Source organism: Lepisosteus platostomus, chromosome 14 (assembly GCF_059453375.1).
Source record: "Lepisosteus platostomus isolate fLepPlt1 chromosome 14, fLepPlt1.hap1, whole genome shotgun sequence".
NCBI classification, from domain to species: domain Eukaryota; kingdom Metazoa; phylum Chordata; class Actinopteri; order Semionotiformes; family Lepisosteidae; genus Lepisosteus; species Lepisosteus platostomus.
The window spans coordinates 15,599,543-15,612,633 of NC_142624.1; the positions used below are offsets into that span (position 1 = coordinate 15,599,543).

Here is a 13,091-nt window from a genome sequence, read left to right on the forward strand (position 1 = left end):
GGATGCTGAGGTTACTCCCCTACTCTTTTTGAGAAATGCCCTGGAATTTTTCATGACAACAGAGTCAGGACCTCAGTTTTGTCTCATCCAAAGGACGGCACATTTTTACAGTATAGTATCCCTGTCAGTATACTGGGGCATTAGGACCCACATGGACCACAGGGTTAGCAGCAACCTTAGTTTTTCCCAGGAGGTCTCCCATCCAGGTACTGACCATGCTCACACCTGCTTAGCTTCAGTGGGTTGCCTATTGTGAGTTGCAGAGTGATATGGCTGCCAGCTGGTTCACCATTCACCTGACCTGAAATGTACTTCTCTTAAGATGAGTTTGAAACAAAAGATTGTGCTCCTGGAAAACGTTGACTGAGTGGGTAATAGTAGTTCACAGAGTAATTGGTGACAGTGGGGCTATTTTGTAATGACAATATAGTGTCAATAATATTTATTGTCAGTAATAATATCTGTAGCAGTTTGAAATTATTCGTTGTTATTAATAAATGACTTCGCTTTGAACATGTGATATTTAGAAATATAACAAATGTCAATATAGTGTCCAAAATATTTGTTATTTTAGTTTTACAAAATAATGTTTGTTAAAAAGAAAACTGATGGCGACAGCAGGGCTTGAACTGCAGACCTCAGGCTTATAAGGCACACACTTAAGCCTTCATGCCACAGATGGAATCATGCACACATATCCATAGAAAGTGTATTATACTACTATTTGAGCTACAGTACATGAATATAATTATCGTTATTAATTTTTTAGATGCGCGATTCCATATTATATTCCCTATTAATCGAGTTCTAAAAGTATGCTTTTGTTTACTCCAATAACGAGCGTATTCGCAGAAAAAAGTATTTTAGTTTACAAAGACGGTTACAAAGAAAGTGGACCACGGTAATACTTTGAGCTTACAGCCTGTCCAAGGTAATTCATTATTAATACCATTAGTAATATCTTCCGTAAAGACTTTGATGCATAATTAAAATATTTATGATAAAGGTGGTAGGTTGTGTACTCTTGTCCAACTGAGCAATCTTGCTTTTATAAAATATACCGGCTTTTTAATGTTTAATGATGAACAATCTGTAATACAGTTTAAAATTATTAAAAGTCTAGAGAGTATACAACTTAAATTCTTAATTGGAAAAAGATTGTCCTTCAGCAGTGACTGGGATTTAAAACCATGCGTTTTCTGGCAACAGCTCAAATGCTGTATTTGAGACTTTAAGCTTTATTAGCTCCACTTGGCAGTGATTCCAGATACTATTATCATAACTGCAGTATTATACGGTATGACGCGATATGATACGTGATGCGACATGCCCACTGTGTTTTACCGCAGCGTACCCCACTCGTTTTGAATGGCTGCATTTGTATTATGCTTTCATATGGCAACGGATGAGTGTATTTAAAACTTTTCAGTAGTGTAGGTTTTTTATCTGAGGATGTAGTAAAATGCAATTGTCTAATTTCTCAGTTTATAGTTTAAGCAGCTGTGATTAAACCTTGTTATAACATCAGTATGTAGGACATGTATAGTATATAAAGAATTACTAAACTGTTTATTATAATGTGGTATGGTAAAAATACTTCATATCACTTTTAAAAAGCTTAAAGCATGTTTAATGTCTTGCTTTTTAATTCATCATGGCCTTATTTCTTTTTGCCTTTCTGTGCTATTTTAAATTGCTAGATGTCCCTAAGCTTACTGACCTCAGTTTTGTCGATGTCACCGATACGACTATCGGACTGAGGTGGACCCCGCATAACTATACTGCTATTACTGGCTACCGCATTACGGTGGTTGCCGCTGGAGAAAGCGTCCCTATTTTTGAAGACTTTGTGGAGCCCACAACAGGATATTACACTGTAATGGGCCTGGAACCTGGAATTGACTATGACATCAGCGTGATCACTCTCACTGAGGGCGGCGAGAGTCAGCCCACAACCTTGACACAGCAAACTGGTGAATTTCACATTCTTGTTGCATGATTTTTCTTAGTTCTGCCAGTCTGGGAGGGACTCAATGATATTATTCAAGCACCAACTTTCCTTTTTGATGAGCTCTTAACTTTTCTATTTTATGGCTTAGTTCAGTTGTACTTGAATGTGAAAACATTAAAATTGTCCCTTAACATCAACTTTTGAACCACACCAATTCTGCTTTTGATATTGTAAGAGTATATTGATAAAAAAAAACTAGTGCTTGTTGAGTGTGAATCATCAAACCTTGGTGAGCTGAATACATTGGTTTTTAATTGTAGAAGAAATCTGAATGAATCAGTTTGCTTAATTTGTACAACTTCTGTTCAGTTACAGTCCAGGACCAGAGTTATTGTTACATTTTTAAACATTTGTCCTGTATTTTTTTGGGAGGGATTTTTCAAGTAATAAGCTCAGTATTATTCATTATCGATGCTTATATGTAAGCTTCCAACAGCAGTTGGATGAACTTTGAATAAAATTATCCTCCCATGTTAATTGAATAGTATGAGCTCAATTCACTTGAGCTAGTCTGTAGTCTTGGAAAGCTATGTGGTTTTATTTTGTAAAAACCTAATTGGCTCAGTGTTCAGATAAATGTAATTGTGTATCTAGCTGGAGCTATTCCTTGTTTGTTCTCCAAAAGCCTGAATACATGGAATTCCTGTGTAGACTTTCCACTTATTTAATGGTATTCATTTATGATTAAAAGGATTTTATGAAACATTGGATTCCCATTAATAATGTTTAAACTTTCTTTCTGGATTAGTGAGATGTGATGTCTTATTTACTTCATAATTATTTTAAAGATTAAAATTTCTCTCCTCAGCTGTTCCAACACCAACCAACCTTCAGTTCTTTGACATTGGTCCGGATAGCATGAAAGTGACCTGGACTGCACCCACATCTGTTAAAATTTCCAGGTTCATGGTGCGTTACTCTCCTGTGAAGAATGAGTATGACATCAATGAACGTAATGTTCCTGGCACAAGCAACAATATTGTGCTCCGAGGTCAGTCGCAAAGTAAATCACAATGAATGTTTTACAGTCGGATGTTAGCACGGAACAGCTGCTTCTTTTTTAGTGTTTGATTTGTTTATCTTATTTTGACTGTTTCTTGGGAAATTTAAAAAAGGCTGTAAGAATTGAGCAATAATGTAGGCAGATTAAAAATGTGGGGAATGCACATTAAAATGGGCAGAAGAACTAGAATTTCAGAAAGTGAAGGTGGGGGTAAAGAAGCAAATCCTTTGCTGTTCTGTTGTAAAGTGATGTGTCTTTTTCCATATGTTCCATCAGTCTTGACGGTCTCTCTGCTCTGTGACACAGGTCTTCTGCCTCATACAGAGTATTTGGTCAGTGTGGTCTGTGTTTATGAAGAACAAGAGAGTACGCCGGTCACTGGGACTCAGAAAACAGGTTTGTTAAAAGGAATCTGTTTGATGGGGTCACCTGTTACATACTTGTCTAAAAAATTACTTATTTTTTTCTCCCGTTAGCAATTTGTAAATACTTCTAATTTAGCTGTTTGTTTGTTTTTTGCAATTCTCTAGCCCTAGACTCTCCCACTGGCATTGACTTCTCAGAGGTTTACCCAAATTCCTTCACTGTGCACTGGTTGGCACCCCGTGCAGTCATTACCGGTTACAGGATCCGGTACCAGATGGCAAGTGGTGGGCGTTCCAAGGATGAAAGACTGCCCCCTTCACGCAATCATTTCACCCTTACTGGCCTGGTCCCACAGACTGAGTACATCATCCACATCTTTGCAATCAGTGGTACGGATGAGAGCCTGCCTTTGACTGGCCGTCAATCAACAAGTAAGGTTTTGTTAATCTTCTGTATTTATATAAAAGTTCATTCCTAAAGGAAAACTAACTACATTAGTATTTTGGCAATTTCACTTTTGAGGTCCTTAGGCAATTCTGAAGGGGGTAACATTAATGGAAAATGTTCTGTTTGCATTGTTTGTTTTAAAACAATAGGTTTTACACCATTTTAAGTGAACAAGCTCTCTTGACATGTACAAAAGGAAATAGAGTTCTGTAGAGGCACCTCAGTCTTTCTCTTGTCTTTGTTATGGATTTGTTTACTTTCTTTTTAATTATCCTTTTGCGTTGTCTATAAGCTATGGAGAGTGACACTAGAGAATGCTATTGTAGTAAGGCTGCTTAATGCCAAATGTATAAAGTCTTAGGCTTGCATTAAGTTCTCAACACATGGTCTCAAGTTAGTGGAATGAGTTAGAAAATATCAGAAAGATGTGCGCTGCACTACAGAACCTAAGCTAGATATTGCCAGGAAAAAAATCACATAGCTGTTTATCTAAATGTCTTTTGTGAATTATTTTTAACATTTAAGGTAATTAGAATTATTGATCAGGTTTAAGGGCAATGCAAATTTTGGATGCTAAACATTTGATGTTTGGAATTGTCCAAAGAACATTTTTATACATAATGAAGTGATTTTGTTTTCAGTGACACTCAGTGATTTTGTTTTTTTTACTCAAGTTTCTGATGCTCCAACTGATTTGAAAGTGGATTCTTCCTCTCCCACAAGTATAACCATCAGCTGGGAGGCTCCTCCTGTCACTGTGAGGTACTACAGAATCACGTATGGAGAGACGGGTAGGTGGAGTCTTTGCGGTAACCTGTAAAATGTTTTTTGAATGAAATGGACCTCCCTTCTCCACATCTATTCCTCAATACTTTCAAGATGGAGTGCTTGATATGGTTATAAGTTCATTATAAGAGCTTACTTTAAAAAGTCCTTCAAGGAGTTAATGGAAACAATACAAACACAACATTGATCCGTTCATTTTAAAGGAAACTCCCAAGGTATTCGTTTTAAAAAGTAATCTTAGTCACTCCTGAGTAATGGTAAATTTAAATTTGAATTGTGGCATACTTTCATGGTTGTGAATGAAGTATCCTAACTAATATGTATAGAAATACCACTGGCTGCTGATGGCTTCAGCTATACATATTATATAATTCCTAGAACTTAATGGGATTTGATGGTGACCTGAACATCCCCCCTTTTGCTTAAAGAATTTGAATTATCGGATGTGTTTTACCGGTGGAGAAATATGAAAAGCTGGAAGAGCTGTTAGTGGGACAAGTAGAGAGCAGGAAGTATGCGAGTCCTAATTCCCCAGTGTAGTGATGGGAACTCTACTGTAAAAAGAGGTGCTGTTCTTTGGGTGAGAGGTAAAACTGCCTGTAAAGAAAGTTACTTTTTTTGCATGTGTCCTTAAATCAAAACACAGTAAAAGGAAACCTGAGCCTCAGGCCCCTTTTATTAAATGATTCTCAAATTAAAATTGGTTTTCAGTTATGGTCTTTAATTGATGTTGCTTACAACAGCTAATATTTATTCTGTGGAGTTTAAAATCTCTGTTTTTCAGAATTATTTCATGAAGAGATGCAGCTAAAATGTGTTCTTTGAGAAACCTAGATTTACCCATACAGGGGTTTACTTCCAAAATTGATTTAAATAGCTCTTTCCCTTTTTATTTTTGAATAGTTTAAAAATAGGTACTGTTAAATTGAGAATCATAATGAAGCTGATTTGTAACTTGTTTATTAGTTGCTGTAAGTACTACTGTAAGTCAGAAATAAAAATATTGACAAAATTATTCCCCCATATTTATGAATTTCTGGAGAGACATTTTCTTTTCCTCAAAGTCCTTTTCTGGCTGCCTGCAGGAGGTCGCAGCCCTGTTAAAGATTTCACTGTCCCTGGGTCCCAGTCAACTGCCACCATTGGAAACCTGCAGCCTGGCACCGATTATACTGTGACTGTGTATGCTGTCACTGGGCGAGGCGACAGCCCAGCTTCCAGCACTCCAATCGCGGTCACTCACAAAACAGGTACAGGGAAAGCCCAGAACCAAGTAGTTCTTTTTGTGGTAGGGAACTGGGATTTAAGTTTATTGAAATATTAAGTCATCTTGGTTTGCAAGCTGTAAATAAAGGATGAGCAATGTTTTTGGAGCAAAACCCAATTTAAATTAGTACTGATTCTTGACAGACTAAAAGTCCTCTCCAATTTGAAAATTTAAATGTGGTATTTAGGTGATTTGTTTTTATTATATACTATCTATAAATACTATAAAGCTTATATATTTTAAATTAGCTTTGTTTTGCAGTGTAAACCTACAAAAACAGTTTCCTGATATCACTATCTGCTTTCATGTGTGAAGTACTAGAGTAGAGGTGACAAACATGGCTAGTGGTCCATATCCAGACCACCAAGATCATTCTTTGTCTGTGGTCCAAAAAACCTTAACAGACTACACAGATCTGGTGATTTTTGTTACTTTTAGTCTCGTACGCATAGTGGTCTCTAGTTCTCTACCTTAATCCAGTTGCATTGTCCCCATTTAACGTTACATCTCTAGATTGACAGTTGTCTTTTCACAAAATTAGTGGAGGAAAAACATACATAGAGCCTGAACCTTTGTTGATCTCACTAAAATTATGATCTCAAGGATATTTTATATATAGTAATAAGGGCTTTGTAATTATCTTAAGCCACATACTTAATGAAGTGGAGACTTTTTTCATAGACGTAATGGAAAGATGTTGATTTGTTCAAGTAGCTTTTGTCAAAGGGCAATAGGAATAATGGTATACATTTATTGTTGTTTTTATATCGCTGCTACCTTGCAGTGTTCTACTTTTCAGTGTTTGCCACTTTAAGCTTGCTTTTGTCAATTGTTTAGCTAAAACTCTGTATCTATAAGTTAAAAGCAGTTTGCCTTGTTTTGTAATTGGCAAAGTATCAGCACTCAAGGACGTTTTTGCCAGTGTTGCTGTTTACTTGCAGAGTCCCTTTAATTGTTTCAGTACTGCAGTTTGCCTGTTGATTAATACCCTTGTCTAGTTTTCCAAGGTAATGTTTCTGGTGAAACTGCAATATGAAATTTAATATAATGAAAATGCCTCTTTCTTTACATATAAAAGATTACAAAACATTCCCAAGTTTTGCATACTATATAGTACTACTTTTTACTATTTACTACTATTTTCTCGGTAGGCATTTTTTTAAATTTAAAGGATGCGGATTATTTTTAAAAAGATTTTAAGAGTGTAAAACCTTCCTAATATTTTTTAGAGATTGAGTCTCCTTCTGGAATGGAAGTGAGAGATGTAAAAGACAATGCCATTACAGTGAGGTGGACCCCTTCATCTGGATCAGTTACTGGGTACAGAGTTACAGGCATTCCCAAAAATGGCATGGGGCCTTCATTCTCTGAGGTTGTTTCTCCTGGTAAGACTTTTTCCCCCCACTTTTAAGGAAAGACAAACAAAAAAGAATAGTTCATAAAGAGTACATTGTAATAGTTACAATAGTCATAAGAACAAATAAGTGATAAAGTACAGTAGCTAGTCATAAGTACAGCAAGTGATTTTTCCCTTCCTTTTGGGACACCAAAATTGTAATGAGTATTACTATTTATTATTATTATTATTATTATTATTATTACAGAACAGATGCTTCATTCCCTAACACCTTCTTTTCTTTCCTTCTGCTTCTAAGTGCTTCCAAACCTTTGCTTGATATTTAAATTAAGAAGTTTGGGAGATTGGGTTTCTGCCTATAAAAAAGTGCATGCTCCATAAGTTATAGTCAAACAACTGGATAGTGAGGATCAAAAACACTAGTAGCATGAACAGGTGGCAAGCACACACCGATCTTAAGACTACGTGAAGCTCTAAGCTATTGTAACTGTGAATAGAAGTGCTTTTAGCATATTGCTACTTACCATGCCACTGTAGGATAAAAGTTGATACCCCAAAATGGTAATGTTGATTATTGTACTGCAGACCAAACAGAAATGACCTTTTCGGGTCTGATGCCAACAGTGGAGTATGTGCTTAGTGTGTATGCCCAAGGGCAGAATGGAGAGAGTGCCCCTCTTATAGAAAGCGCTGTAACAGGTAAGTGTATTTTTTTCACGGTATAAATGCAGTCGTTCCAAATTAATATCCTTCATAGCATCTCTTGTAATTTGTTTTATAGTTTTTGTCTTGACAAAATGTAAATTGTACTCGTATTGGAAAATTTTAATTATGCTATTCAAGGGGAACAGCAATACAGTTTTCATATTTCAGGGTTATAAAGAATCAGCATTTCTAACCGCAATAAAAGTAAACTATATATATATAAACTTGTAAACCTCCAATTTCCACCACAGAATAAGCTAAATTTCCAGGTATGTACAGTGCCATGTTCTGCGATTCAGAACTAAGCAACGAAACTTCTGGTGATGTGTGAGCCCAAGACATTGTAGACAAAACAGGCTTGTGAATAAGTCTCTTTTAAATCCAGTAGAAATGTTTTTTTATTTCAATACGTATTTGCCAGCAAATACTACTGACTTGTTTGCTCTGCATGCATATCATGAAATATTTCTGCAGTGATTACATTTCTGCTGCAAATCCTGTTTTTATTTGCTCGCACATTACATTAGCCATTATGGAGACTAATAAGGAGGAAGGGCTGTATCATGTTGCAGTTCATGGGGATGTACTTTCACAAAGTTCGTGATTTTGTGCTTAATTTTTAACTTTTTATTGTGAAGTCAATCAATTTATTTGTTACCAAGATTTAATAACCAGTCTAAAATTGGGACTGCAGTTCCCCTTTAAGTAGATCTGTCAAGGTCATATTTTATTTTATTTCCTGGGCTTTTGTTGTTCAGGACATTTTAAACAGTTGCTAACTTTTTTTTTTTACAAAAGTCCTCCAGTTCCATTCATTGGGTTCTGAAACTCAATACTGTGCACTACAGTTTGACTTAACATTCTCCACTTGCAGGTGTTGACCGTCCCAAAGCCCTTACTTTTACGGACATTGACACAACCTCCATCAAAATAGCCTGGGAGAGCCCTGAGGGCCAGGTGACTTCATACAGAGTGACATATTCCAGCCCAGAAGATGGGGAACGTGAGCTGAGGCCAGCCCCCCATGGGGAGGATGATACTGCAGAGCTGCATGGGCTGAGGCCAGGCACTGAATACACTATTAAAATCATTGCTCTGCACAATGACTTGGAAAGTCAGCCTCTTGTTGGAACTCAGGCTACGGGTAATGCATTTTTTCTGGATAACATTTTGTTTTAAATATCAGGGACGATGTATGTATTCATAATGACTGCTGGGATGAGTCTTCATTCTGTTGTAGCTGGGATGCACAATGCTATAGCACAGATGCAAGGAACAGGAAGTATCTGGCAAAAGCATTATAGCTTATTCTTAGTTTGTCTTTTTCTTTGTTCAGTTTTGCAATTTCTCAATTTTAGGGAAAAATAATTTTGCTGTTGCTCCTGCAATGTTTCTGGTTGCCCTTAGGCAATGGAGTACTTTTTACCTAAGTGTTTTTTGGAAATTTTCTTCCAGGCTTGTTTTGCCTCCTTAGGAGCAACAGTTTTTGTGGGAAGCGGGTATTCAGGTGTAGTTTGATATAATTACAAGTTATATAACAAACATTTATTAATTTTTGTATTTAGTATCAAGGCAAAAAGCAGCATCAACATGAGGCCTCTGCTGCATATTGGGTACATGATCTGTGGAACTACACTGCAGGTTGCATTTAATATTACAGGAATTAGTTTACATCCCATATTGGGGGAGATCAATCATTAGAGGAATCGGCACAATTGAGAAAGAATTATGTGACTGTAGGCTACAGCTTGGGGCGTTGCGATGGCTCTGTGACTAAGGATCTGCACCTGTGGCTGGAAGGTTGCCTGTTAGTATCCCGCGGCCAGCAGAGGAATCCTACTCCATTGGGCCCCTGAGCAAAGCCATTAACCCCAACTGCACCAGGGGCACCATATAAATGGCTGACCCTGTGCTCTGACCCCAAGCCTCTCTCCCTGTCTGTTTCTCGTGGAGAGCTAGTTGGGGTATGCGAAAAGACAAATTCCGAATACAAGAAATTGTATATGGCCAATAGTCTTATCTTAGCTTAGAATATGTAAGATGTGAGTTAAACTGGAAAATAGAAATTCAAAAGGCTTATCAGGGGGTGTATGATATAGACCACCTGATAAAGATATTTGTACAAGTAGCTTACTATATGATCGGATCAAGAAGGTATGTAGCAAAGGTGACTATTGTTAGGGGATTAATGGCTGAAATGGCTTAAGTTACGTTTTGTAGAGAAATGGCAAGATGTGCTTATTGACTTTAATAACCACCATATAATTAAGGAAAGACATGATATTGCCACTGGGAAATTGTGCTCATAATATGGCAACTTTTGGTGTATAGTTTAAGAAAATTTTAATCTAAAATTAGGGTCTATAATTTTTGTAAACTATGAAGGAATGAGCAGAGCTTATGGCCTGTGAAATGGACCAGGAAGATAGAAAGGGTTTCCCTGCAGGAAAAAGTTTAGGCTAGGTGATAACCTTTCTGTGCTCTTTGCTTCTAGCTATCAAATGGATAGATTAATGTACTAGCAAACTAACTGTCTTATAAATTAATATAATTCTGAACAAGCAGTTTTTTTACCGCAACTAGTTATAAATAATTATAAATTAGGATCCATCAAAAATGTAGGCTGTTCATGATGCTTCCCAAGAAAGAGCTTTGTGCTTAAAACGCTTCGCTATTTGCTATTTAATGTATGAATCAAGCCATTGTTGTGTTTTGCTGTTGAGGTGCTGTTTATTATTTAAATTTAAGGCAAGTGACAAACGGACAGTGCAAAAAACACTGATTCTTTTAATTGCTGTTGAGGTGCTGTTTATTATTTAAATTTAAGGCAAGTGACAAACGGACAGTGCAAAAAACACTGATTCTTTTAATTGGTTAACTGAATTGTGAGTCTCTGTAACAAATTCGGAGTTTTACATTCTTCATTTTTTTTATGTCAACATAGTCTTGATGCAAATATATGAGATTTTCAGACCAAGACATGAGACCATAAATTGTCCTGATACTTTAATACGTTATACGTTTTTTAGCTATGTAGTTATGTACTATTGCGGCTGCTAGCTGGCAAATGATCTTGCGGTGTTATTACTGATTTTTTGCCTGGTAGCTTGCCATCTGTATACAGCTGTAGGGGAAACCATGATAGTTGAAACAGTTAAAGGCTCAAAGTGAATTTATTCCAAAATTAGTTTAATTTCAGGGAAAAATGGCCTAAATGGTTTAGTGGTGATATTAAGAAAAAAAAAGGAAGAAAAGAACACTTAACAGGCTGCATGGACCCAGACTACATAAAAGGGTCCATGATCCTGAGTTCAAAAGAATATATAGAACTACTGGCACAGCTGAAAAACTATGGTAAAATTGCCTATGGGAAGGCCAAAAAGAATATTGTAATGGTTCAGAAAATATTTCAAAGCACCCTTTCTAGTAGTACAACATTAGAGTTCAATAAAAATGTTATTTTTTCACTGAAATGTCTGCAATAGAAAGCATTGATAATATTCCCCATATTCCAGATCAGGGGTCTCCAACCTTTTTTCCTTCAGGGCCACATTTGCTTCAGCAGAAAGGCTGGAGGGCCAGAGAGTGGGAGGGTAGGTAGACAGGGAGATTTTATGATGGAGGAATATGTAATAAACAACACAATTTACACTTAATAAATGTATATATTGTAATGTTCAAATGAACAAATGGGACTAAAAGAAAAATCCATGTACATGTGTACAAATTTAATGTGATATTTGGAATTCCTTCTGTGACAAAGTTTGAACCAGAATTTGAGGACATTCTGTAGTCCCCCCCCAAATCAAAATCTGCTTGGGGTGCTCATCAGAGTGATGTTTGATATTTAGATTTTACATATTTCATCTTTAAAAGTTTGTTCACACATATATGTGGAGACAAAGACAGAAAACCTTCCACAAGCAAATTTTCTAATGTTCTTAACTTTCTTCTGGCAGTAATTTATAGAAGTTTAACGAATCCTTTTCCTTATATAGATTCCTATGCAAGTCATTCACAGCAATGTCAATTTCTTCAAACTGCAACTCGGGCTGAAGATCTTCCAGTATCACTTGCAAAAGGGTTCTGGAACAATCTTATGTTCTCTGAGATACTGTCAGAATCTTGAAAACGGTCCTAAAATTGCTATTTCGAATGTGAAATCAGAAGAGTTTTGGTACATTAATTTCTGTACTTTTCACAAGTTGCAAAATGAACAAAATTGTTAGCTGCCACCTGTTTTTCAAAAATCATAAATTTTTGTCTGAAGGATTTTATGTGAAAACAAATCTGAAATGAGGTTTCACATTCAGTTCACTTATGTGCAGTCAAATCCATAAGAACGGCGAGCTTCCATAAGCAAAGTGCAGTGCAGTGGTGCTGTCCTCTGTTCTCGGGCCATAGGTTGGAGACGCCTGTTATGGATCAAGCTCCAGCAGTATTGAGTAATTTCAGTATAACTGATACTGAGCTTCTTGATACCAGTTCGACAGGAGATACAAGATTAGAAGACAAGTTAAAAACAAGTCATGAGGAAATGAGGGATGTTATTCACAGAGCAGTATCTGGAATATTTCAACTCATTACCCATAGATTTTAAAAAATCTCAAATCTAAAACCAAAAAAAATGGGGACAGACATGAACATGAAAACTACAGAGAAATCAGTCTTGCATCTCTTACTGATTTTAGATAGTTATTGAAATAATTCTAATCAATTGGAATGCTTTGATATTTTAGGAGGCTGCTAACATGGGTTTAGAAAAGGAAGGGAATAACCACTATGTAAGCATATGTGAATAGTGGTGTGCTACATATATCAATATTAAACCCATTGCTCTTCCTGATCTGTATCAATCTAGTTTCTAGTATAGTTGTTTAACTAGTCAGATTTGTTAATGATACTACAATAAAGGAGGTAGGTAATGCAAACAGTGGAAAGATTTTTTTTTTTTGCCAAAGTCATCAATTGGACTGTTAATTTGCATGCCTGTTGTGAAATGTAATGACGTGCTCCACATACATATTGCATGGGTGCTTCTCAGCTGCAGATGCAGGAAATTATGCATGGATTTGTGTGTAGGTTGAGCTATACAGAATCCTGTCTTCTGTTGCATTGCTTGATATTGATAAAATATTCATGATTGATT

The 13,091-nt window shown here is 36.4% G+C and overlaps 1 protein-coding gene across 3 annotated transcripts in view; it reads left to right on the forward strand.

Annotated features, from left to right (window-relative positions):
• Positions 1 to 13,091, forward strand: part of LOC148648882 (fibronectin-like) — a 61,604-nt gene that overhangs the window by 33,958 nt on the left and 14,555 nt on the right. For 2 of the 3 annotated variants that reach the window (XM_088607211.1, XM_088607212.1), the window contains exons 25-33: positions 1,701 to 1,973; positions 2,820 to 3,002; positions 3,321 to 3,410; positions 3,545 to 3,811; positions 4,502 to 4,618; positions 5,699 to 5,863; positions 7,110 to 7,265; positions 7,823 to 7,936; positions 8,817 to 9,086. In XM_088607211.1, coding sequence (XP_088463337.1) covers positions 1,701 to 1,973; positions 2,820 to 3,002; positions 3,321 to 3,410; positions 3,545 to 3,811; positions 4,502 to 4,618; positions 5,699 to 5,863; positions 7,110 to 7,265; positions 7,823 to 7,936; positions 8,817 to 9,086 — 1,635 coding nt within the window. The remainder of the gene's footprint in view (positions 1 to 1,700; positions 1,974 to 2,819; positions 3,003 to 3,320; positions 3,411 to 3,544; positions 3,812 to 4,501; positions 4,619 to 5,698; positions 5,864 to 7,109; positions 7,266 to 7,822; positions 7,937 to 8,816; positions 9,087 to 13,091) is intronic. The other variant, XM_088607213.1, reaches the window with a different exon arrangement.